This window comes from Myotis nattereri (assembly GCF_964212035.1).
Source record: "Myotis nattereri genome assembly, chromosome: 13".
Classification (NCBI taxonomy): Eukaryota; Metazoa; Chordata; class Mammalia; order Chiroptera; family Vespertilionidae; genus Myotis; species Myotis nattereri.
The window spans coordinates 3,727,348-3,753,634 of record NC_138088.1 but is presented as its reverse complement, the minus strand read 5'-3'; the positions used below and the strand labels follow the sequence as shown (position 1 = coordinate 3,753,634).

General features: G+C 40.2%; 1 protein-coding gene across 1 annotated transcript in view; it reads right to left on the bottom strand.

Moving 5' to 3' along the window:
- Positions 1 to 321: 321 nt before the first annotated feature.
- SHLD2 (shieldin complex subunit 2) overlaps positions 322 to 26,287 on the bottom strand; it is a 136,139-nt gene continuing 110,173 nt past the window's right edge. Inside the window, exons 8-10 of the mRNA XM_081104829.1 lie at positions 14,398 to 14,626; positions 12,064 to 12,179; positions 322 to 1,990 (exon numbers count right to left, since the gene is read on the bottom strand). Of these exons, the coding sequence (XP_080960955.1) occupies positions 1,797 to 1,990; positions 12,064 to 12,179; positions 14,398 to 14,626 (539 nt within the window). The 3' untranslated portion in view covers positions 322 to 1,796. The remainder of the gene's footprint in view (positions 1,991 to 12,063; positions 12,180 to 14,397; positions 14,627 to 26,287) is intronic.

The window sequence follows — 26,287 nt, the reverse complement described above, 5'->3', positions numbered from 1 at the left end:
AACTATGAACAACAAATACACATCTATCAACAAGTGAATCTAAAAATCAAGTGACTAAATAATCTGATGAACAGAATATACTGGTGATTATAATAGAATCAGGGGCATAGAAAGGGAGTGAACTGACTATTCTTGGGGTGGGGAAGCGGTGAGGGGGATGCAGAAAGAGACTGAACAAAAATCGTGCACCTATGGATGAGGACAGTTGGGGGGGGGTGAGGGTGGAGGGGGGGGTGGGAAACGGGTGGAGGGGAGCTATGGGGGGAAAAGGAGGAACAACTGTAATAATCCGAACAATAAAGATTTAATTTTTTTTTTTTTAAAAAGATGCCTCTGAGGATTTATTGAAGGGCATGGACCCCTCTACAATGAAAAATGGACTTTTGTCTGCACTCTCCCATACACATTGTTGCATATTATTTTGGGGAGAATCAAAGTTTTTTTAAAAAGGGAAAAAACCTGAATTAGAGAAAATAATTTCAATGAACTATAGGAATTTAACAAAACACAGACATAGTAAAATAAACTTGTTAATTTCATCATTGTTTTCAAACAATATTATTAATCCATTAAGTCACAACATACTCCATCCATATTTACAAGTTAAGTGCCACTCCGTATTTCCTCATTTTCCCATTTTATATGAGCTTCTCTGACAAACACAATGAGAACAAAAGTTGCTAAATGTTTGTTGGTAAGCCAGTTCAGCAAGGCACTCAGATCCCAGCTTGCAGTGTGGCGCTTCCTCCCTCTGTAAAATGAAGCATGGCCTTGTCTCCATCATTTTCAATGCTTCATAAAAAGACATGTTCATCTTGAACTTGTCTAAACATGGGCTTATTCAAACTAGCCCATTATTACGTGTGGTTATGATTAAGGAAATCATCTCATGGCGATAGTTTACGAAAGAGGAATAAGGAAAGCTAGAGTTTGAGAGTAGAGCAGAAAGGAGTTCCTGAGGAAGTGTTAACCTGCATCTGCAGTACTTAGCTCAGCACCTAGACTGTGGCAAGGACTATAGAAAGTGAACCTTCAATTCCCAGAAATACATTGCCGTTATTGCTAGATAATTTCTCTAGAACAGCAATTTTCACCCAGTGTGCTGCAAGAATTTTTAAAACATGCAGCACCTGACTATTTAGTCAGGGGCACTGCTCTCTTTTCCCTTAGACTGTCAAATAAAAATGACAACAGCCAACACAATAGTTGTCCAGTGTGAATGAATCAAATTATACCTATTTTTTGTCAGATCAGCAAAATTTTAGTAATTAGTGTTTATGTGTGCCATGAGATGAAAAAGGTTGAAAATCACTGCACTAAAAGCAAGAGAGGAAAACACAAAAACAAAAATCCCAACAAAATTTTCTTAGAAAAAAATGTTTTATTTTACATATTTAGCTCTTTATTAAATATCTTTATTTAGCTCTTTATAAAATACAAGGGTGAGCAAAAATAGGGTTACAGTTGCATGTGAAAGTGTGTTCTTATATTACTAGATGCCCGGTACACAAAATTCGTGCACTTGGGGAGGTCCCTCAGGCCGACCTGCATCCTCTCACAGTCTGGGACACTTCAGGGACAGTCCACCTGCCAGCTTAGGCCCGACCCCCCCCAGGAAATAGTTTTATTATATAGGATTTATTAATTATTGTATTATTTTCCATATGAACAACTATAAACCTACTTTTGCCCACACCTGTGTATTTAAAAACCCCAAGCAAAAGTCCTGTCATTCATTGGGCTGGAAACAAATCCTTTTCTGCGGTCTCCTTGAAGTGCCATGGTCTCCACTGGCCTCAGGGAGGGCTAAGAGCATGCTCCCAGGCAGGCACGAAGTCCAGCAAGGAGAGGTGCTGTTGCAGCGGGTAACTGTTCTCCTCCAGCACGAAGAGGCTCTGCACCTTCAGGACACAGGGTGCTCCGCAGGCTGCCAACAAGGAGTGGAGCACGTCTGCTGCAACCAAGCCATAGGTGACCTCCGAGGGCGGGGCTGCGGAGAACAGAAACATGCACAGTCTCAGTGTCCTGTCCCGCAGGCAGAAACACGCGCTGCAGGCTCACTCTTCCCCCTGGCTCAGTGGGTTAGCGTAGATATATGAACCAGGAGGTTGAGGTTTGATTCCTTTTCAGGGCACATGCCTGGTTGTGGGTTTGATCCTTGGTGGTGGGTGTGCAGGAGGCAGCCAGTAAATGATTCTTTCTCATCACTGATATTGCTGTCTCTCCTTCCTTTTCCCTTCCTCTCTGAAATTGTTAAAGAAATATTAAATAATAATAATAATATACAGGGATCCTGGCTGGTGTTGCTCAGTAGTTAGAGCATCAAATGAAGGATCATGGGTTCAATTACCAGTCAAGGGCATATACCTTGATTGTGGGTTTGCTCCCCACTTCTGGTCAGGGGGCATGCAGGAGGCAACCAGTCAATGTGTCTCTCTCAAATCAATGTCTCTCTCTCTGTTTCTATCTATTTCTCTCTCCTTCCCTAGCTCAGTTCCACTCTCTCTGAAGAACAATGGGGAAAAATTTCCTCAGGTAAGGATTAACAAAACAAATAAAATAAAATAAAAATATATCCTCAGGTGAAAATTTTTAAAAAATGTCCATACTGCCCAAAGCAATCTATAGATTCATTGCAATTCCTATTAAAATACCAATGACATATTGCACAGATCTAGAACAAATATTCCAAAAATTTATACAGAACCACCAAAGACTCCAAATAGCCCCAACAATTTTGAGCAAGAAGAACAAAGTTGGAGGTATCACACTACCTGATATCCAACTGTTCTACAAGGCCATGGTAATCAAAACCAGGCTGGCCCTGGCTGGTGTGACTCAGGTGGTTAGGCATCGTCTCAAGTACTTAAGAGACGAGCTTGCCAGCTCGATTCCCAGTCAGGGAATGTACCCTGGTTGCAGGCTTGATCCCTGGTGGTGAGGCATGAGGGAAGCAGCCAAATCAATGTTTCATTCTCTCTTGCTCCCTGTCCCTTCCTCTCTCTAAAAATCAACAAAAATATATATATTTTTAAAAACAGCCTGGTACTGGCATAAGAACAGGCATATAGATCAATGGAACAGAGTCAGGAAATAAACCCATGCCTTTATGGTTAATTAATATTTGACAAAGGAGGAAAGAACACACAGTGGAGCCAAGACAGTCTCTTCAATAAATGGCAGGAGGGAAATTTGACTGGTACATGCAAAAAAAGGAAACAACCACCAACTTAGACCATACACAAGAATAAACACAAAATGTATAAAAGACTTAAATGTAAGTCTTAAAACCATAAAAATCCTAGAAGAAAACATAAGCAGTAAAATTTCAGGCATTACTCGTAGCAATATTTTTGCCAATATATCTCCTTGAGCAAGAGAAAAAAAGCAAAAAAATAAAGAAATGGGACTACAACCTAAAAACCTTTTGCACAGAAAAAATAAAATCAACAAAATGAAAAGGCACTGAGTCAAATGGAAGAACTTACTTGTTGATACATCTGATAGGGGGTTAATTTCCAAAATATATAAAAAATTTATACAACTCAACACCAAAAAGAAAAAACAACACAATTAAAAAATGAACAAAGAGCCCTAACCGGTTTGGCTCAGTGGATAGAGCATCGGCCTGCGGCCTCAAGGGTCCCAGGTTTGATTCTGGTCAAGGGCATGTACCTTGGTTGCGGGCACATCCCCAGTGGGGAGTGTGCAGGAGGCAGCTGATCGATGTTTCTCTCTCATCGATGTTTCTAACTCTCTTTCCCTCTCCCTTCCTCTCTGTAAAAAATCAATAAAATATATTTTTTTTAAAAAATGAACAAAGAAATAGATACTTCTCCAAAGAGGACATTCAGATGGCCAATAGTCATATGAAAAGATGCTCAACATCACTAATCATCAGACAGATGCAAATTAAAACCACAATGAGATATTACCTCACGCCTGTCAAAATGACTAGCATCAATAAATCAACAAAAAAGTGTTGGTGAGGATGTGCAGAAAAGGAAACCCTTATGGTGCACTGCTGGTGGGCATGCAGACTGGTACAGCCACTGTGGAAAGCAGTGTGGAGTTTCCTCAAAAATATTAAAAATAGAACTTCCTTTTTATCCAGTGATCCCACTTTGGGGAATATACCTGAAGAAACCCGATATACTCATTTGAAAGAATATATGCATCCTATAACGTGGTATGTGGTATTGTAATTCCTCCAAATTTGTTCTTCTTTCACAAGATTGCTGCAGTTATTCGAGGTCTTTTTTAGTTCCATATAATTTTTTGGAGTATTTGTTCTAGATCTGTGAAATATGCTGTTGGTATTTTAATAGGGATTGCATTGAATCTATAGATTGCCTGGGGTAATATGGACATATTAATGATGTTGATTCTACCAATCTATAACACGGTATATCCTTCCACTTATTTGTATCTTCTTCTATCTCTTTTTTTAACGTCTATACTTTTCTGAGTTTAGGTCTTTTGCCACCTTGGTTAAGTTTATTCCTAAGTATCTTAATTTTTGTTGCAATAGTAATGGGATAGCTTGCTTAGTTTCTCTTTCTGAAAATTCATTATTGGTGTATGAAAAAGTCATCGATTTTGGGGTGTTCATTTTGTATCCTGCTACATTGCCAAATTCATTCATTAAATCTAGTAATGTTTTGGTGGAGTCTTCAGGGATTTCTATGTACAATATCATGTCATCTGCGAATAATGAGTGTTTTACTTTCTCCTTTACAATTTGGATGCCCTTTATTTCTTCTTCTTATCTGATCACTGTGGCTAGGGCTTCCAGTATTATGTTGAATAAGAGTAGTGAAGATGGACATCCCAGTCTTATTCCTGTTCTTGAGGGAAACGGTTTTAGTTTTTGCCCATTTAGTATGATGCTTGCTATAGGTTTGTCAATATGGCCTTTATCATGTTAAGATATGCTCCTCTATTCTCACTTTGCTAAGAAGGTTTATCAAAAATGGGTGTTGGATTTTGTCAAATGCTTTTTCTGCGTCTATTGATAATGATCATGTGACTTTTGTCTTTCAATTTGTTTTGTGATGTATCAAGTTTACTGATTTGCGAATATTGTGCCAGCCTTGCATTCCTGGAATAAATCCCACTTGGTCATGCTGTATGATCTTTATAATATATTGCTGGATCCGATTTGCTAATATTTTTGATGAAGGATTTTAGCATCTATGTTCATCAGGGATATTGGCCTGTAATTATTTCTTTGTAGTGTCTTTATCTGGTTTAGGAATTAGGATAATTCTGGCCTCATAAAAAGAGTTTGGAAGTGTTCCTTCCTTTTGGATTTTTTGGAATAGTTTGAGGAGATAGGTGTTAGTTCTTCTTGAATGTTTGGTAAAATTCCCCTGTGAATCTTTCTGAACCTGGGCTTTTGTTTGCTGGGAGTTTTTTTTTTTTTTTAATGTTGCTTCTATTTCATCAGCTGTTTTATTGGTCTAATCAGGTTTTCTTATTCTTCCTGATTCAGTTTTGGGAGATTGTATTTTTCTAGCAATTTGTCTATTGCATCCATATTGTCCAGGTTGTTGGCATATAGTTGTTCACAGTATTTTCCTACAACCCTTTGTATTTCTGTGGCATCAGTGGTTACTTCTTCACTTTCATTTCTGATTTTATTTATTTGGGTCCTCTCTCTTTGTTTCTTGAAGAGTCTGGCTACCGGTTCATCAATTTTGTTTATTCTTTCAAAGAAACAGCTCTTGGATACATTGATTTTTTTCTATCTTTTTTAGTCTCTGTGTTATTCATTTCTGCTCTAAACTTTATTATTTCCTTCCTTCTACTTACTTTCGGCTTTTGTTACTGTTCTCTTTCTAGTTCTTTCAGTTGTAGCACTAAATAGTTTATTATTGATTTTTCTTATTTCTTGAGGTATGCCTGTAGTGCTATGAACTTCCCTCTCAGTACTGCTTTTGCTGTGTCATAGAGATTTGGGGTTGCTGTGTGTTCATTTTCATTCGTTTCCAGGAAGTTTTTTGTTTGTTTCTTGATTTCATTGGCAACCCATTCATCCCATATAATAAAAGGGTAATATGCAAATAGACTGAATGGCAGAAAGACCAGAATGCCGGTGGCCCCTGGCCCTGGCCGGTCCCGCCACCCAGTGAGCCCCCCCGCCACACCCTGATCAGGGGTGGGGGCAGACAGCAAATCGCCCGGGACCCTACACCTGGCTGGCCCCACCCCCCAGCAGGCACTCTCACCCCGATCAGGGGTGGGGCTGGCTGGCAAACTGCCTGCAGCCCCTTGCCCTGGACAACCCTGCCCCCGACTGGCCCCCGGCCCCAGCCAGCCTGCCCACAATGGCCCCGACCGGCTGGGCCCTCCCAGCAGGTCATGCACCAGGCCACTAGTTGTTTAATAACATGCTATTTAGCCTCCATGTGTTTGAATGTTTTGGGGTGTTTTTACATACTTGATTTCTAATTTCATTCCACTGTGATCTGAGAAGATGCTTGATATGATTTCAATCTTGTTGAACTTGTAGAGACTTGTTTTGTGTCCTAACATGTGGTCTATCTTTGTAAATGACCATGTGCACTTGAGAAGAATGTATATTCTGCTGCTGTGGGGTGAAATGTTCTATAAATGTCCATTAAATCCATCTGATCCAGTGTGTCCTTTAGAGTCACTGTTTCCCTATTAAGTTTTTGTCTGGAAGATCTATCCAGTGAATTCAGGGGGGTGTTAAAGTCTTCTACTATGACTGTATTGCTGTCGATCTCTCCATTAAAGTCCTCTAGAAGTTTTTTTTATATATTTAGGTGCTCTTATATTGTTTGCATATATGTTTACCAGGGTTATATCCTCTTGCTGGATTGATCCCTTTAGTATTATGTAGTGACTTCTATTGTCTCTTGTGATGGCCTTCATTTTGAAGTCTATTTTGTCGGATATGAGTATTACTACACCAGCTTTTTTTTTTCTTTTCCATTTGCATGTAAACATTTTTTTTCTATTCCTTCACTCCCATCCTGTGTGTGTCTTTTGTTCTGAGGTGGGTCTTTTGTAGACAGAATATAGTTGGGTCATTTTTTTGTATCCATTCAGCTACCCTATGCCTTTTGATTGGAGCATTTAATCCATTTACATTTAGGGTTATTATTGACAGATACTTATTTCTTGCCATTTTAATTATGTATGCCTAGGTTTCTCTCTGTGTTTCTTCTTCTCATTAAAGCAGTCCCTTTAGCATTTCCTATAATGCTAAATTGGTGGTGATGTACCCCTTTAGCATTTTTTTGTCTAGGAAGCCCTTTATTTGACTGTCTATTTTGAATGATAGCCTTGCTGGATATACTAATCTGGTTTTAAATCCTTGCTTTCCATTACCTTGACAACTTCATGCCATTCCCTTTGGCATATAGAGTTTCTGATGAGAAATCAGGTGTCAGCCTTATGGGAGCTTCTTTGTAGGTAACAGTTTGCTTTTCTCTTGCGGCCTTTAAGATTCTATCTTTGTCTTTAAATTTTGGCAATATAAGTGTCTGGGCATGGGCCTGTTTCGGTTCTTCTTGCTTGGAGTTCTCTGTGCCTCCTGAACTTATTCCTTTACCAGGTTAGGGAAGTTTTCTGCCATTATTTCTTCAAACACATTCTCTATCCTTTTCTCCCTTTCTGCCTCTTCTGGCATACCTGCTATTTGAATATTGTTGTTTCACATTAGCCCACAGCTCCCTTAAGCTGTCCTCCTGTTTTTTAATTGTTTTTTCTTTTTGGTTCTCTGAATGATTTTTTCAACCCTGTCTTCTAATTCACTGATTTGATCCTTAGCTTCCCCTAATCTGCTGTGTATTCCTTCCAGTGTGTTCTTTATTTGTACTACATCATTATTTCTGTTTTCATAGTTACTATATCTTTTTTTATGCTGTTGAGCATCTTTACCATCATTACTCTGAACGCTGTATCAGATAAATTTCTTATCTCCATTTCATTTATCCTTCTTCTGGAGAATTCTCTTGTTCTTTCATTTTGGGGCTGTTTCTTTTTCTCCTCATTTTGGCTGCCTGTTTGGGTTTGTGACTATGTATTAGGTAGATCTGCTACGCCTCTCAATCTCTAGTGCAAGACAGTATAAAATGCTATCTGACTAATTAGATCAGGCAAAGACTCAAAGCCTCCAGAGATCACCTCTGCCTACAGATTGATAGAATTACAACTTGAATTGCCCTCTGGCAATTGTCCTCACATGTGGCAAGAGTTTTCAACAGGGTGGGGGTAGTTGCTTCTGTCTGGAGGCTAATTATTATTTTCAGTCCCTCAAGTGGCCTCAAGAACTCAGCACTGTGGGGCAAGGTGTTTTCCAATAGGGTGGGTCACCTGTCTTCCCCTCAGGAAAGGCCTCCTGTATAGCAAATGTCTGTGTGGGAATGATTGTCCTCCACTGTATTAGGGAATGACTCAGCAAAGGAAACCTGGGTGTCTGCCTTCAGAGCTCTAACCCCAGAGACCCCTATCCTGGCTTCTGCTCGCACAGCTCTAGTCCACTCTGCTCTCCCTTTTCTGGAGCACAAGGTGGGAGGCTCCACAGGGAATTTTGTGCCTTGCCCCTTTAATAAGGTGCCTGAATTTTCAGCCATCTCTCCCTGACCAACAGCAACTCTGCTGCTTTTCACAGCCATAGCTATGCGGGTACCCTTTTCAGTTCTGGTATTCTCTTCTGGGGGGCCCATCTTGGGGATTAGACCCCAGAGTTCTCAGTGGCAACCCTCCACAGCTAAGATAACTCTCCAGAACTTTAGTTGCTGTGTGTGGGAGCCTGGCCAGCCCTTTCACACCTCTACCCCTCCTACCAGTCTCTACGCAGTCTCCACTTTCAGTCCTCAGGTATCAGGGTTCTCTTCAGTGAGTCTTCCATTGGTTACTCAGGCAGTTTTTCTGTATTTTAGTTGTAATTCCAGTTCAGTCCTGGGAACATGTCCATGCACAGTATTCACTTACTCTGCCACCATTTTTTTTTTATCTCCAGGAACATTCTTTTAGAGATCTGCTAGTCCCTCCCTGGGCAAGGAAGGGAGCCTAAGGCTGAGTAGGAAAGGCATTTTCGGGCTGGATGACTTTGGAGGAGACCAAGATGTGGAACAGGGTCTGCATTTCCTAGCCCTAGGCCTAGAAGGAAAGCACGCAAAGACTCAAAGCTTCCAGAGACCCACATCTGCCTGCAGTCCTCCTGTAGTCTGATTATTATCAGCTTTGATCAGCCTTAGGCTAGACCAGATGGTGGGGTGAGAGTTCTTCCAACAGGGAGTGATAACTGCCTTTCCCCTAGGCAAAAACCACCTGGACAGCAAAGACCCATAGGAGAAAGATGTTTTTTGCAGCCTGAGGGAATGACTCGGCACAGGAAACCGGGTGGCTGCCCTCTGAGCGCCAATCCCAGACCCCCAACTCTGGACTCTGCTCACACAGCTCCAGTCCATTCTTCCTTCCCTCTGCCAGAGCCCAAGGTGAGTGGCTGCACACAAAATTTTGTGGGTTGGCCCTTTAAGAGGGTCCCTGCCTTTTCCACTGTCTCTGGCTAGCAGACAGCAATCGTGCTGCTTTTCACAGCCAGGTGCTCTGTGGGCACCTTCCTCAGTGCTGGGGGTCTGGATCGGGGAGCAAGCTTGGGGTTCAGACCTCAGTGTTCTCAGTTGAACCCCCACAGCTGAGATGTCCCTCCAGACACCCAGCGCTGCCTGTGGGAGCCCGGCCAGCCCTGTTGCACCTCCACACTTCCTACCAGTCTCTATGCGGTCTCCACTTTCTGCCCTTGGTTATCAGAATTCTCTCCAGCTAGTCCTCAGTTGATATTTTAGGGCGGTTTTTCTGTATTTTAGTTGTATTTCCAGTTTGGTCCTGGGAGAGTATCAGTGTAGCTTCCATTACTCTGCCGCCATTTTTAATTCCCCAGAGCAGCGTTTTTTTACAATAGCCAAGATGTGGAAACAGCCAAAGTGCCCATCAGTAGATGAGTGGATAAAAAGCTGTGGTACATTTACACCATGAATACTACTTGGCTGTAAAAAAGGATATTTTACCTTTTGCAAAAGCATGAATGGACCTAGAGATTATTATGCTAAGTGAAAAAAAGCCAGTTAGAGAAAGACAAATGTTGTATGATCTTACTTATATGTGGAATCAAAAGAACAAAATAAATTAGCAAACCAAATAGAAACAGCCCATACATACAGAAAGCAGACTGACAGCTGTCAGAGGGTAGGGGGTTGAGGGACTGGGTTAAAAAAGGTGAAGGGATAAAGCAAAAAATATGTACATACACAATACAGATATGTACAAGAGTATGGTGATAGCCAGACAGAAAGTGGGGTGGAAGAGGTGGACGTGGGCAAAGGGAGGGTAAATGGGGAAGGAAAGATACTTTACTTTGGGCAGTGAGCACACAATGCAGTGTGCACATGATGTTTGACTGACTTGTACACTTGAAACCTGTGTGGGGTTTTTTTTATTTGTTTTTTTATATTTTATTTTATTTTTTAATCCTCATCCAAGGGCATATGGGGGGGGGAGAGAGAGAGAGAGAGAGAGAGAGAGAGAGAGAGAGAGAAAGGAAGGAAGGAAGAAAGAAAGAAGAAAGGAAGGAAGGAAGGAAGGAAGGAAGGAAGGAAGGAAGGAAGGGAGGAAGAAAGGGAAATATCGATGTGAGAAACATCAATTAGCTGCCTTCCATATGCTTCCCAACTTGGAATCAAACCTGCAACCCAGGCATGTGCCCTGACTGGGAATCAAACCAGCAACCTTTTGGTGCACAAGATTACACTTAACCAACTGAGCCACTCCAGTCAGGTAAAACCTGTATGGTTTTATTAACTAATGTCACCCCAATAAATTCAATAAATAAATAAATGAAAGAAATTAACTTCTGCCACTACCACCAGACTGGGATGTACCAAATAACAACAAACAGAGTGCATACAAACAGGGCAGGTGCAAGAACATGAAGATAAACTCTCTCTGAGGTCCAGGTGCAGAGGGAAGGGTTAAAGTGGATGGTAGAGCAGCAATATTGGGGAAAACCAGAAAATCACTCCCCACCATAAACACAAGATTATGCTAGAGGAATTTGAAGCCAGTGGTGACCTGAAGGTAATGACAGCAATAACAAACCTGAACACAACTCAATGTCTGACAAGAGTGACTCTACTCTGCTCACCCTTTGCCCCAGTAAAGGTTTAGGAAAACAGGTATGCCCATTTCCAGGTTAAAAAAAAAAACACCTGTTTATCGCAGCTATATTTTTCTATATGTAATGTTCAGCATTCAAGTAAAAATTACTAGCCCGGCCGGCGTGGCTCAGTGGCTGAGCATTGACCTAGGACCCAGGAGGTCATGGTTCGATTCCCAGTCAGAGCACATGTCAAGGGTTTTGGGCTCGATCCCCAGTGTGGGGAGTGTAGGAGGCAGCTGAATCAATGATGATTCTATCTCATCATTGATGTTTCTATCTCTCTCTCCCTCTCCCGTCCTCTCTGAAATAAAAAAAATAAAAAAATAAATTATTTTTTAAATAAAGAGGGAGCAATCAATAGAACCAGATTACCTCATTTGCTTGAGACTAATGAGGAAAGGTATCAAGTTGGATCGCCTGCCAAATGGGTTATTTTCTCTTTGTTGTTAACCACTGACTTTACCTAGCATCATAACTAAAGAGAGTAGACTTTAGGTGGTGAGCACACAGTGAAATATACAGATGATGTACTAGAAAATTGTACACTTGGAATATATATAATATTATTAAACAATGTCACCTCAATAAAATTAATTTTTAATAAACTAAGATCCTAGTGATTTTGCTTACCAACTGACACCTAGAGTAAGAAGAGATTAGGTGCTGGTTTCCCTCTATTCATGTGCTGAGACCTGTGTAGAGCAAGTTTTGCCTTACACTCTCTTGTGTTTCACTCAAGCTAAATTATCCTTCTGCTTCTATACTGACAGAATTCAGCCTTAATTTAAAGTCTAGTGTTCTTTCTGTTCCAATACACACTCTACACTCCTGACATGAATTAATCTCTCCATGGCTTGGGGACACCTTACCTATAACTCTGCTGAGCCAGTCAGGAGAAATGTTGAGAAGAATCTTCTCCATCACCTTTGATCCTACATGAACGCAGAGCTTAGATAGTCCATCAGCTATGGTCATTAAAGCTGGCCTACAAAAGAGTAAATAGCATATGACCTTCAAAAGATTTTCATATTTTAAAAAATGTATAAATGCAATATAATTTCAAAAAGCCCTAGGTTTTTATGCAGGGTTAATTTTAATTTCAAAAGCAACTCTAGGATGTTCTGAAACATCTTGGAAATAAGAGAAGGGCGTTTTATTATTTTTATTTTTAAAATATATTTTATTGATCTCAGAGAGAAAGTAAGAGGGAGAGAGAGATAGGAACATCAATGACGAGGGAGAATCATTGATCCACTGCCTCCTGCATGCCCCACACTAGGATTGCGCCCGCAACCCAGGCATGTGCCCTGACCAGGAATCAAACCCTGACCTCCTGGTTGATGCTCAACCCCTGAGCTATGCGGGCCAGGCAAAAGAAGGGCTTTTTTAAAAGAGTTTCAAATGATAAAATAATCAATTAGATTTATTCCATATTCATTTTAAAACTTCAAATACTAATATAAGAAAACAACTTACACTGCTGTATAAATTATTTTTTGAAATAAAAATAAAGGTGATAACCACATATTTCACAATCACAATTTCAAGTTATTTTTTTTCCATTGGATTTTTTCCTATCAGAAACACAGTCTTTGGCGTGTCACTAAATAGGGACGTAGATAAATAACTTTCAATACATGATGCAATGGTATACTACATGGCATTAAAAAGAATGAGTGAGCCCTGGTCAGTTGCTTAGTGGTTAGAGCGCTGGCCCATGGACCAAAGGGTCTCAGGTTCTATTCCCCATTCAAGGGCACGTAACTTGGTTGCAGGTTCCCCAGACCCAGCAGGGGCAAGTACGAGAAGCTTGTGTCTCTCTCATGTGGATGTTACTCTCTCTCTGTCTCTCCCCCACCCTTCCACTCTCTCAAAAAATCAATGGAAAAATACCCTTGAGCCCTAGCCGGTTTGGCTCACTGGATAAAGTGACTAAAGGGTCCTGGGTTTGATTCCAGTCAAGGGCACGTACCTTGGTTGCACGCTCTATCCTGGGCCCCAGTCAGGGTTTGTGCAGGAGACACCAAGTGATGTGTCTCTCTCACATCGATGTTTCTCTCTCTCTGTCTCTCCCCCTTCCTTCCACTTTCTTGAAAAATCAGTGGAAAAATATCCTCTGGTAAGGATTACAAAAAAAAGAAGAAAAATAAAAAATATTCTTAGGTAAGGATTAAAAAATACACAAAAAGAATGAGGAAGATTTATAAGTGCTATCAGAGAAGACAAGCCATGATATACTTTCTCTAAGGAACAAATAACATGAACAAACAATATGAATCATATCACTCTATGTACTTTTAAAGAAAGGGATATACATACATAGTGCTGGCAAGGATGCGGAGAAACTAACCCTCATACATTGCTGGTGAAAATGTAAAATTGTGCAGTAAATAGTTTGGCAGTTCCTCAAAAGGTTAAACAAAGAGTTACCATATAATCCCGCAATTCTATTCCTGAGTATATCCCAAAAGAAATGAAAACATATATCCACACAATAATTTGTACATGAATGTCCATACCAGTGTTATTTATAACAGACAGAAAGCGGGAACAATCCGAAAGCTGAGTTGTGTGGAAGGGGAATGAGAGGCAACTGCAATGGGCACAGGGCCTTGGGGGAGGTGGAATGAAAAGGTTCTGAAATAAACACTGCTATTTTGTAAAGGCATGGAATTTATAAGGCAAAAATAAAAAGATTTTGCAAGAATTTGAACTTTTATTATTTGAAAAACAACGTGTTTTTCACTGAGTTGGTTAGTCATTTTACCATAGAGCATTTGGGATCCATATTTTCTAATGTGAAGTTGTGAAAACTTAAGTACAGAAAGGTTATAAGCCTTACTAGATTCACAACTCAAAGGTTAGATCACATAATACCTTTAAATTTTGATTATTTGTTAAGGTGGGTGACTGAGCTTCTACATTTAGATCTTGGTTAAAAGTGTAAACCAAGTAAGAAATTGGAATAGTTTCTTCAAGACAATAAAATGTCCCAATTACTGCTTTTAGAAATCCTGTTATGATTACTGGGCAATATTTGCTTTCATAAATAGCTATTTATCACTTGGGAAATTCTGTACTCTTGTATTAGCTCTAATTAGTTCTCATTAGAAAGTAAGAGTTGAAATATGTCATTTATTGCTCATTTCCATGCCTATAAAAATAAATGTCTTCCACCTGATTGACTTACTTAGTTGCCTTACCTGTAGTATATTTTCTTTGTTGTACATGGCAAACAGCTAAAACACTGTTTGTAGATCTTGTTCTCATCTGTTTCTAGTTCCAATCCACACTTTGCACAGCCAGTATACGTGATGTTGGGAAGAGAAGAGAAAATGCTCTTCAGAGAACTGTGAGCATTTATAACTATCTGCTGGGCTGTTGTAGCATGAAACACTAGCTCTAAAATCTGGACTTTGACTAGAATCACTCCTACAAAAAAAAAAGTGATAAATTATAGGACAAAATTATCATTTACAAACATGGTTAATTATGTCGTTGATTTATAGTTACTTGTAAGTTACACCCAAGATCTGGTTCTTGGTCTTTCTTCTATTTTTCACTCTTTCCCTGAATAATCTCACTCACTTATGGCTTCATTATTTTTTTAAATTTATCTTTATTGTTGAAATTATTACAGAAGTCCCCTGCCCTCCCCACTAATGAAGCTCCATTCCCCCACTCCTGCTCCCTCCCCAGGCCTTCACCCCACTATTGTCTGTGTCCATTTATGTATATAAGTTCTTTGGTTGATCTCTTCCCTCCCACCCCCTTCCCTCTGAGAATTCTCAACCTGTTGCATGCCTCCATCCTCTGGCTCTATTTTATTCATCTGTTTGTTTTGTTACTTAGATTCTAGATATGTGAGATCATGTGATGTTTGTCTTTGTCTGACTGGCTTTATTTCACTTAGCATAATACTCTCCAGGTCCCTCCAGGCTACCTCAAAGGGTAAGAGATATTTCCTTTTTACAACTGTACAGTGTAAAGGTACCACAGCTTTTTTTATCTGCTCTCTGCTGATGGGCACTTGGGCTGCTTACAGATCTTAGCTATTGTAAATTGTGCTGCTATAGAAATAGGGGTGCATATATTCTTTCTGAACGGTGTTTCAGGCTTCTTAGGATATTCCTACAAGTGGTATCACTGGGTCAAATGGGAGTTCTATTTTTTAATTTTTTGAGGAAACTCCATACTGTGTTCCACAGTGGCTGCACCAGTCTGCATTCCCACCAGCAGTGCACTAGGGTTCTGTTTTCTCCACATCCTTGTCAGCACTTGTCATTTGTTGATTTATTGATGGTAGCCATTTGGCAGGTGTCATTTTAATTTGCATGTCTCTGATGATTAGTGGCGTTGAGTATTTTTATATGTTTCTAGGCCATTTGTATATCCTCTTTGGAGAAGTTTCTATTTATTGTGTCTGCATATTTTTTAATTGGATTCTTTCTTTTCCTTTTGTTGCGTTATATGAGTGCTTTATGTATTTTGGAAATTAGCCCTTTATCAGATATATCATTGGCAAATATTTTGTCCCATACAATGAGTTCCCTTTCATTTTGATGCCGGTTTCTTTTGCTGTGCAGAAGCTGTTTATTTTGATGTCGTTCCATTTGTATATTTTTTTCCCTTTGTTGCACTGGGCCTTGTATCAGTGAAAATTATGCTTTGTGAAATATCTAAGATTTTACTGCCTACGTTTCTTCTAGGGTTTTTATGGTTTCATGACTTACATTTAAGTCTTGTATCCATTTTGAGTTTATTCTTGTGTATGGTGTAAGTTGGTGGTATAGTTTCTTTTCTTTTCTTTTTTTTTCTTGCCTGTCCAATTTTCCCCACACCATTTATTGAAGAGACTGTCTTTACTCTATTGTATGATCTTGCCTCTTTTGTCAAATATTAATTGAGCATAATGGCTTGAGTCGATTTCTGGGTTCTCTGTTCTGTTCCATGCGTCTATATGCCTGTTCTTGTACCAATACCAGGCTGTTATGAGTACAGTGGCTTTGTAGTGTAGCTTGATATCCAATGTTGTGATCCCTCCAAGTTTTTTCTTCGTTCTTAAGAATGCTGTGGCTATTTGAGGTCTTTTTCGGTTCCATATAAATTTTTTGGGTATTTATTCTAGATCTGTGAAATATGCCATGGGTATTTTAATAGGAATTGCATTGAATCTATAGATTGCTTTGGGTAGCATGGACATTTTATTGATGTTGATTCTAGCAATCCATGAACATGGTATAGTCTTCTACTTGTGTATATCTTCTTCTAGCTCTTTTCTAAACATTCTATAGTTTTCCAAGTACAGGTCTTTTACCTCCTTGATTATGTTTATTCCTAAGTATCTTAATTTTGTTGTTGTTGTTGCAATGGTAAATGGGATTGTTTGTTTAGTTTCTTTTTTTGAGAGTTCATTATGGGTGTATAAAAATGCCAACAATTTCTCAGTGTTCATTTTGTATCCTGCTACATTGCCAAAATAATTTATCAAATCTAGTAGTTTCTTGGTGGATCCTTTAGGGTTTTCTATGTACAATATCATGTCACCTGAGAATAATGACAGTTTTACATCCTCTTTTCCAGTTTGGATGCCTTTTATTTTTTCTTGTTGTCTGATCACTGTGGTTAAGACTTCTAGTACTATGTTGAATAAGAGTGGTGAAAGCAGACAACCCCATCTTGTTCCTGTATGGCTTCAGTATTGACCCTAGAATGTAAGGGATGATCTGCCTGCAACTTAGAGTGAAGATTTATTTGGCTAATTTGGCTGAAGAGGTGGATTTTTTTTTCTCCCTGACTTCTGGAATCATGCAAAATAAGTTTAATCTCTCTTAGAAGACATCCCTTCAAACACTTGAAACTAGCTAACGTACCTTCTCTCCCTACCCACTTTCTGTCTTTTTAATCGATCATCATCAAAAGCCAAATAGGAGGTAAGTTATTTGTCTATTCTATATTTTATCCAAAAATAATACACCGCTAGCTTATCCTCTGATTAATTTTCCTTTTCAATTTCCTTCCCATCATCACCCACACTCTGGGAGTTGGTTATTTATCCACATAAGCACTGAGAGTCCTCATTTCTAACTGTGTGACTCACCAGGAACCTCAAGCATGCTCGTTCACTACTCATTGGCTCATGCATTCACCTGTTTAAAAAAACTAAAAATCAAAACAACAAAAAGAAGCCTGAGTATCTATTATCTGCCAGACATTCTTTTATCTCATTTATCTTTGCCTTATATATTAGTGAGGCCTGTGAGTTTATATGAGCATTCTTCTCCCTTCCTCTCCATATTCTATTTAAATCCTTTTTAAAGCATTTGTTCTTCATCCTTTTATCAGGTAGTACATGCTATGAACTCATCATTCTACTATTCTGTTCTCTTTTCTGGCTAAGTCTTAAAAAATGAAAATTTTTATTTAAAAAAGTTTTCTTGATTAAAAAATTGGTTTTTAAAAGGAGTTTTTTTTCTTCCTATCTTTAAAGAGAGGAAGGGAGAGGAAGAGAGATAGTAACATCAATGATGAAAACGAATCATTGATCAGCTGCCTCCTGCACATCCCACACTGGGGATTGAGACCACAATGCAGGCATGTGCCCTGACCTGGAATCAAACTGTGACCTCCTGGTTCATAGTTCAATGCTCAAACACTGAGCCACACCAGCCAGGTTGGTTAACTCTTTGAGAGTCCCATTAATGATTACTTTCCTATTCCTAAGTCTTTCAGTTTGCTTTAGTCCTTTAGTACCTAATGGTTATTTCACCATCTCTTCCAATAAAGTCATATCCTCCTATATAATAAGAGAGAAACATGCAAATTAACCATGCCTCCACTACGCTCAAGCTACGCCCACAAGCCACGCCCTCCAGCCAATCCGAATGACTATGCAAATTATCTGACAAAGATGGCAATTAATTTGCATACGCAGGTGTCAAGCGCCCCAGGAGGCAACGGAGGCCATGGCTGCGGGCTCCCGGGACTTTCACTGGCCCCAGGAGGTGAGGCTGTAGCTATGCCTGCAGGCTCCCGGGTCTTTCACCAGTCGGGGAGGCACGGCTGCTCGCGCCTAGCCATGCCCACAGACTCCCAGGACTTTCGCTGGCCCCGGGAGGCAAGGCCGTAGCCACGCCCGTGGGCTCCCAGGATTTTCGCCCGTCAGGGAGCCAAGGCCACCCGTGCCTAGCCACACCCACAGCTCCTGGGACCTTGCCGGCAGAAAGCGAGAGGTTTGGAGGACTTGGCAGAGCAGGAGGCCGCTGGACATAGAGCAGGGCGAGAGAGAGGGCGGCTTGGAGGGCACAGCTCCCTCTGTCACCCCAGCTTCCTCATCACAGTTATGGAAACTGACAGCAGGGAGGAGGAAGTCCCACCCCCACAGAATCAGCCTGAATCAGCCATTGGTCAGACAGCTCTCAGCGGCCTGACAGCCAGGACTCTCATTCACCTGCATCTCAGACCGTAAGAGTAGAGAGGTGGGATGTTGTCTAAAGAACAACTGTTGATACAACATAGCTCTGTAGCCGAAAGATGCTGGCGTTATCAACAGAAAATATCTGCAGAGCAGCATGCGTCTGATCTTGAAAGAAGGCGCTTGTGGCAGAATGTATCTGAACACCAGCTACTGGAAAAACGTCGCTCTGATGCCGAAAAACACCAGTGTTATCGACAGAAAATGTCTAAAGACCAACGTGCCTTTGAAGTTGAAAGAAGGTGGTGGCGATGACAGAATATGTCTAGAGAACAGTCATCAACAAGTACTACCAATACTGGTAGTTACTGCCTTCTTAGTGAAATTGGAGTACATGAGGATGCAATCCTCGAACATAGTTGTGGTGGAATGACTGTTCGATGTGAATTTTGCCTATCACTAAATTTCTCGGATGAAAAACCATGCGATGGGAAATTTACTCAATGTTGTAGCAAAGGGAAAGTCTGTCCAAATGATATATATTTTCCAGATTACCCGGCATATTTAAAAAGATTAATGACAAACGAAGATTCTGACAGTAAAAATTTCATGGAAAATATTCGTTCCATAAATAGTTCTTTTGCTTTTGCTTCCATGGGTGCAAATATTGCATCACCATCAGGATATGGGCCATACTGTTTTAGAATCCACGGAGAATTTTATCACCGTACTGGAACTTTACATCCTTCTCGGGAGTTTACTCAACTCTATATTTTGGATACAGCCGAAGCTACAAGTAAAAGATTAGCAATGCCAGAAAACCAGGTCTGCTCAGAAAGACTCATGATCAACATCAACAACCTCCTGCATGAAATAAATGAATTAACAAAATCGTACAAGATGCTACATGAGGTAGAAAAGGAAGCCCAATCTGAAGCAGCAGCAAAAGGTATTGCTCCCACAGAAGTAACAATGGCGATTAAATACAAGCATAACAGTGACCCAGGTAGATATAATTCTCCCCGTGTAACCAAGGTTGCTGTCATATTCAGAAACGAAGATGGAGAACCTCCTTTTGAAAGGGACTTGCTCATTCATTGTAAACGAGATCCCAATAATCCAAATGCCACTAAAATGAAACAAATCAATATCCTGTTTCCTACATTAGATGCAATGACATATCCTATTCTTTTTCAAGGCTGGGGAAGAGATACTGCATTAAGACTCAGAGACAACAATGTAATCGACAATAATACTAGACAAAATGTAAGGACACGAGTCACACAAATGCAGTACTATGGATTTCATCTCTCTGTGCGGGACACGTTCAATCCTATTTTAAATGCAGGAAAATTAACTCAACAGTTTATCGTGGATTCATATTTAAAAATGATAAATTTCATCAAAGCAAACCAATCTAAGTTGAGAGTTGAAAAATATAGTGGTTTGATGGATTATCTCAAATCTAGATCTGAAAATGACAATGTGCCAATTGGTAAAATGATAATACTCCCATCATCTTCTGAGGGTAGTCCCAGAAATATGCAGCAGCAATATCAGGATGCTATGGCAATTGTAACGAAGTATGTCAAGCCCGATTTATTTGTAACCATGACATGCAACCCAAATGGGCAGATATTGCAAACAATTTACAACGCTGGCAAAAAGTTGCAAACAGACCTGACTTGGTAGCCAGAGTTTTTAATATTAAGCTGAATGCTCTTTTAAATGATATCTGTAAAGTCCATTTATTTGGCAAAGTAATAGCTAAAATTCATGTCATTGAATTTCAGAAATGTGGACTGCCTCAGGCTCACATATTATTGATATTAGATAGTGAGTCCAAATTACATTCCTCTAATTAATTCCCTTTCAATGTGCACAAATTTCGTGCACCAGGCTACTAGTATCCTTATATGAATTCCAAGAGTGTGTAGTGATCAACACATCTAATAAACTATAGCACATAGACTCTATATGACAGATTCCCACACATCTTTTGAATCACTATGAAACTATTTAATGAAAGAATTTAATAATTTTAGAAGAGTCCTGGCTAGGTAGTTCAGTTGGTTAGGGTCTCGGCCCAATACACCAAGCTTGTGGCTTTGATACCTGGCAGGACACACACAAGAATAACCAATGAATGCAAAAATAAGGGGAACAACAACTCTCTCTCTCTCTCTCTCTCTCTCTCTCTCTCTCTCTCTCTCTCACTCTCTCTCTCTCTCTCGTCAATTAATAAAAAATTTTTAGAAGAATGCTAACAAACTCCTAACATTTTGTAAATTTATACACCTTTTTTAAAAATTTAAAGTTCATTACAAATGTGGACTCTGCTTTCAGGGGATTAAAGCCACTGGTCCTCTGCTGGGGGCAGGATGTGGTGATGAGTGAGCATCTTCCTGTCTTTACAAGGAGGGAGGCACACAGGATCCTTCTCTGGCTTTTGTTATGCTTTGTTAAAAAGAGCAACCTGTCTTAGAAAATCCTTTCAAGTTGATCTCCCTTTCTCCTTCTTTTCATTTAATAATGAAATAGGTTAGGAAAAACTTGCTTGTATTTCCATGTGCTCTCTCCATTTGTCTTAAAAATACATAAACAATATAAACTATAAATGCAGCCCTCATAGTTGAACATAAAGAGAATGAAAACAGCAAAAGGGCCTCCGAACACAACCTACCAGGAGCTGATTGTAATAGTGCCAAGCTTTTGCCTGGCTTTCCAGTATCGAGCACAGCTGAGGTTTGCAAGAATACTACCAATTGCCGGCCTCATCCCCCAAACCGGTGAGGTTATCTATATACTTGGTACCATTAATCATCAGAGCTGTGAGCATCTATTTTGTTGATTTTTTATTTTATTTTAATTTTTTTCCATTTTTAAATATATTTTTTATTGTTGATAGTATTACAGATATCTCCCATTTCCCCCCCCCCCCCCGCCCTTTTCTCCTCCTTCCAGCCCCTAACCACCCTACCAGGTCTTCAATACCTTATTGCCCGTGTCCCTAGGCTATGCCTATAAGTATATAACTTCTTTGGTTTATCTCTTCTCATATGCCAACCCCACATCAGTGTATGTGAGTCTGTTCCATGCCACCTTGCTTTGGGTCTTATTTTGTTGGTCAATTCATTTTGTTCACTAGATTCCACAAATAAGTGAGATCATGTGATATTTGTCTTTCTCAGTTTGGCTTATTTCACTTAGTATAATATTTTCCAGGTCCATCCATATGTCCCAAAAGGTAAGAGATCCCTCTTTTTAATAGCTTCATAGTATTCCATGGCGTAAATGTATCACAGCTTTTTTATACATTTATCTACTGATGGGCATTTGGGCTTTTTCCAAATCTTAGCTATTGTAAATGTTGCACTATGAACATAGGGTTGCATATATTCTTTCTGATTGGTGTTTTGGGGTTTTTAGGATATATTCCCAGAATTGGGATTGCTAGGTCAAATGGAAGTTCCATTTTTAATTTTTTGAGGAAACTCCATACTGTTTCCCATAGTGGCTGCACCAATCTGCATTCCCACCAGCAGTGAACTAGTGTTCCCTTTTCTCCACATCCTCACCAGCACTTGTTGTTTGTTGATTTTTTTTTATGATAGCCATTCTAGCAGGTGTGAGGAAATATATCATTTGGTTTTATTTTGCATTTATCTGATGATTAGTGACTTTGAGCATTTTTCATGTGCCTCTTACCATTTGTCCTTTTCGGAGAGATGTCTATTCAGGTCTTCTGCCCATTTTTTAATTGGATTGTTTGTCTTCCTTTTGTTGAGTTGTATGAATACCTTATATATTTTGGTCATTAACCCCTTATCAGATGTATCATTGGCAAATATGTTCTCCCATTCAGTGAGTTCCGGTTTCAATTTTATGGTGGTTTCTTTTGCTGTGCAGAAGCTTATTTTATGTAGTCCCATTTGTTTATTTCCTCCTTAGTTTCCTTTGCTCTAGATCAGTGGTCGGCAAACTCATTAGTCAACAGAGTTTAACTAATATCAACAGTACAACGATTGAAATTTCTTTTGAGAGCCAATTTTTTTTAAACTTAGACTATATAGGTAGGTAAAGTGTTATTAACTGAATTAGGGTACTCCTAAGGCTTAGGAAGAGCCACACTCAAGGGGCCAAAGAGCCGCATGTGGCTCGAGAGCCACAGTTTGCCGACCAAGGCCCTAGATGTATCTGCAAACATATTGCTACTAAAGATGTCTGAGATTTTTCTGCCTATGTTTTCTTCTAAGGTTTTTATGGTTTCATGCCTTACATTTAAGTCTCTTATCCATTCTTGTGTATAGTGTAAGTTGGTGGTCTAGTTTCTTTTTTTTTTTTTACATGTGTCTGTCCAGTTTTCCCAGCACCATTTGTTGAAGAGTCTGTCTTTATATCATTGTATGCTCTTGCCTCCTCTGTCAAATATTAGTTGACCATAATGGTGTGGGTTAATTTCTGGAGTCTCTGTTCTAATCCATTGGTCTATATGCCTGTTCTTGTGCCAATAACAGGCTGTTTTAGTTATAATGGCTTTGTAGTATAGCTTGATATCGGATATTGTGATCCCTCCAACTTCGTTCTTCTTTCTCAAGATTGCTGCAGCTATTTTGGGGTCTTTTATGGTTCCATATAAACTTCTGGAGTATTTGTTCTAGCTTTATGAAGTATGCCATTGGCATTTCAATAGGGATTGCATTGAATCTGTAGATTGCTTTGGGTAGTACAGACATTTCAGTGATGTTCTTCCAATCCATGAACATGGTATATGCTTCCATTTGTTTGTATCTTCCTCTATTTCTTTTTTCAATGTCCTATAGTTTTCCAAGTACAGGTCTTTCACCTCCTTGGTTAAGTTTATTCCTAAGTATCTTTTATTGTTGTTGCAATGGTAAATGGGATTGCTTTTTTGTTTCTCTTTCTTAGAGTTCATTATTGGTGTATAAAAATGCCATCAATTTTTAGGTGTTGATTTTGTATCCTGCTACCTTGCCCAATTCATTTGTTAAGACTAGTAGTTTCCTGGTGGAATCTTTAGGGTTTTCTATGTACAGTATCATGTCATCTGTGAATAATGACAGTTTTACTTCCTCCTTTACAATTTTGATGCCTTTTATTTCTTCTTCTTGTCTGATTACTGTGGCTAGGACTTCCAGTACTATGTGAATGAGAGTGGTAAAAGTGGACATCCTTGTCTTGTTCCTGTTCTTAAGGAAAATGGTTTTAGTTTTTTGTCCATTGAGTTTTATGTTGGCTACAGGTTTGTCATAAATGGCCTTTATTATATTTCAGTATGATCCCTCTATTCCCACTTTATTGAGATTTTTATCAAAAAAGGGTGCTGGATTTTGTCAAATGCTTTTTCTGCATCTATTAGTATGATCATGTGGGTTTTATCTTTCACTTTGTTTATATAATGTTTCACATTTATTGATTTGTGGATATTGTACCAGCCTTGCATCCCTGGAATAAATCTCACTTGGTTATGGTACTGTATGAGCTTTTTAATACATTGCTGGATCCGAAATGCTAATATTCTGTTGAGGATATTAGCATCTGTGTTCATTAGGAACATTGGCCTGTAGTTTTCTTTCTTAGTAGTGTATTTTTTTTTCTTTCTAAAACTTTGTTCTCTCAACCTCCCCTTTTTTTTACATTTTTATTAATTTTTGTTTGTTTTTTGAGAGAGATCTTTGTAAGTGTCTTTATCTGGTTTTGGAATTAGGATAATGCTAGCTACGTAAAAAGAGCTTAAAAGAGACTCTGAGCTCCAGATACAGGCGAGTCTTTAGGGACCCAGACTCAACCGGGAGAAGCGGGACTGCCTGGCTTCGGTCAGAGCGAGTGCAGCTTTCTCTCCGAGCTTTGCAGCGGGTGCTGGGACTCAGAGAGGCAGAGCCCCTGGGGACAGGACTGAGAGCAGCCATAACTGCTCTCTCCGGCCCACCCTGTTGATCCTGTGCGACCTGCCCCGCCCAAGCCCTGCACGGAGGCATTTGCCGGATGGCCTCAGGCAAACGCCAGATTAGCACCTCCCTAGAGGACAGAAGTTCTCTCACTGCAGACACAGCTGATTCTCATAGCCACTTGGCCTGGAGGTCAAACCCTCCCTGGTATTAGCTACAACAATCAAGATTTAACTATAAGACCACGAACAAAGACCACTAGGGGGTGCATCAAGGAAGCATAACAAAATGCGGAGACAAAGAAACAGGACAAAATTGTCAATGGAAGATATAGAGTTCAGAACCACACTTTTAAGGTCTCTCAAGAACTGTTTAGAAGCCGCCGATAAACTTAATGAGATCTACAAGAAAACTAATGAGACCCTCGATGTTATATTGGGGAACCAACTAGAAATTAAGCATACACTGACTGAAATAAAGAATATTATACAGACTCCCGACAGCAGAACAGAGGAGCTCAAGAATCAAGTCAATGATTTGAAATGCGAGGAAGCAAAAAACACCCAAACGGAAAAGCAAAATGAAAAAAGAATCCAAAAATGTAGGAGGAGAACCAAGATGGCGGCATAGGTTAACACCGGAGTTTGCTGCCTTGAACAACTACTTCAAAAGTGAAACCAAAAAACGGAAGGGACATCACCCAGAACCACAGGAACGCTGGCTGAGTGGAAGTCCTACAACTAGGAAGAAAGAGAAACGCATACGGACACTCAGAGGAGGCGGAGTGCTGAAGTCAAATTCTGAGGTGCGGAGTGCGCAGAGCGGGCTGGCGGCGGAGGGCGCGGTTGGCGTTTTCAATCGGGAGGGAGTCGCAGACTCTGAGCTCCAAATCCGGGCGAGTCTTTAGGGACCCAGACTCAAACGGGAGAAGCGGGACTGTCTGGCTTCGGTCAGAGCGAGTGCAGCTTTCTCTCCGAGCTTTGCAGCCATTGCTGGGACTCAGAGAGGCAGAGCCCCTGGGGACAGGACTGAGAGCCGCCATCACTGCTCTCTCCGGCCCACCCTGTTGATCCTGTGCGACCCGCCCCGCCCAAGCCCTGCACAGAGGCATTTGCCAATAGCCTCAGGCAAAGGCTAGATTAGCACCTCCCTAGAGGACAGAAGTTCTCTCACTGCTGACACAGCTGATTCTCATAGCCACTTGGCCTGGAGGTCAAACCCTCCCTGGTATTAGCTACAACAATCAAGGTTTATAAGACTGCGCACAAAGACCACTAGGGGGTGCACCAAGGAAGCATAACAAAATGCGGAGACAAAGAAACAGGACAAAATTGTCAATGGAAGATATAGAGTTCAGAACCACACTTTTAAGGTCTCTCAAGAACTGTTTAGAAGCCGCCGATAAACTTAATGAGATCTACAAGAAAACTAATGAGACCCTCGATCGTATATTGGGGAACCACCTAGAAATTAAGCATACACGGACTGAAATAACGATTATACAGACTCCCGACAGCAGACCAGAGGAGCGCAAGAATCAAGTCAATGATTTGAAATGCGAGGAAGCAAAAAACACCCAACCGGAAAAGCAAAATGAAAAAAGAATCCAAAAATGCGAGGATAGTGTAAGGAGCCTCTGGGACAGCTTCAAGCGTACCAACATCAGAATTATAGGGGTGCCAGAAGATGAGAGAGAGCAAGATATTGAAAACCTATTTGAAGAAATAATGACAGAAAACTTCCCCCACCTGGTGAAAGAAATGGACTTAC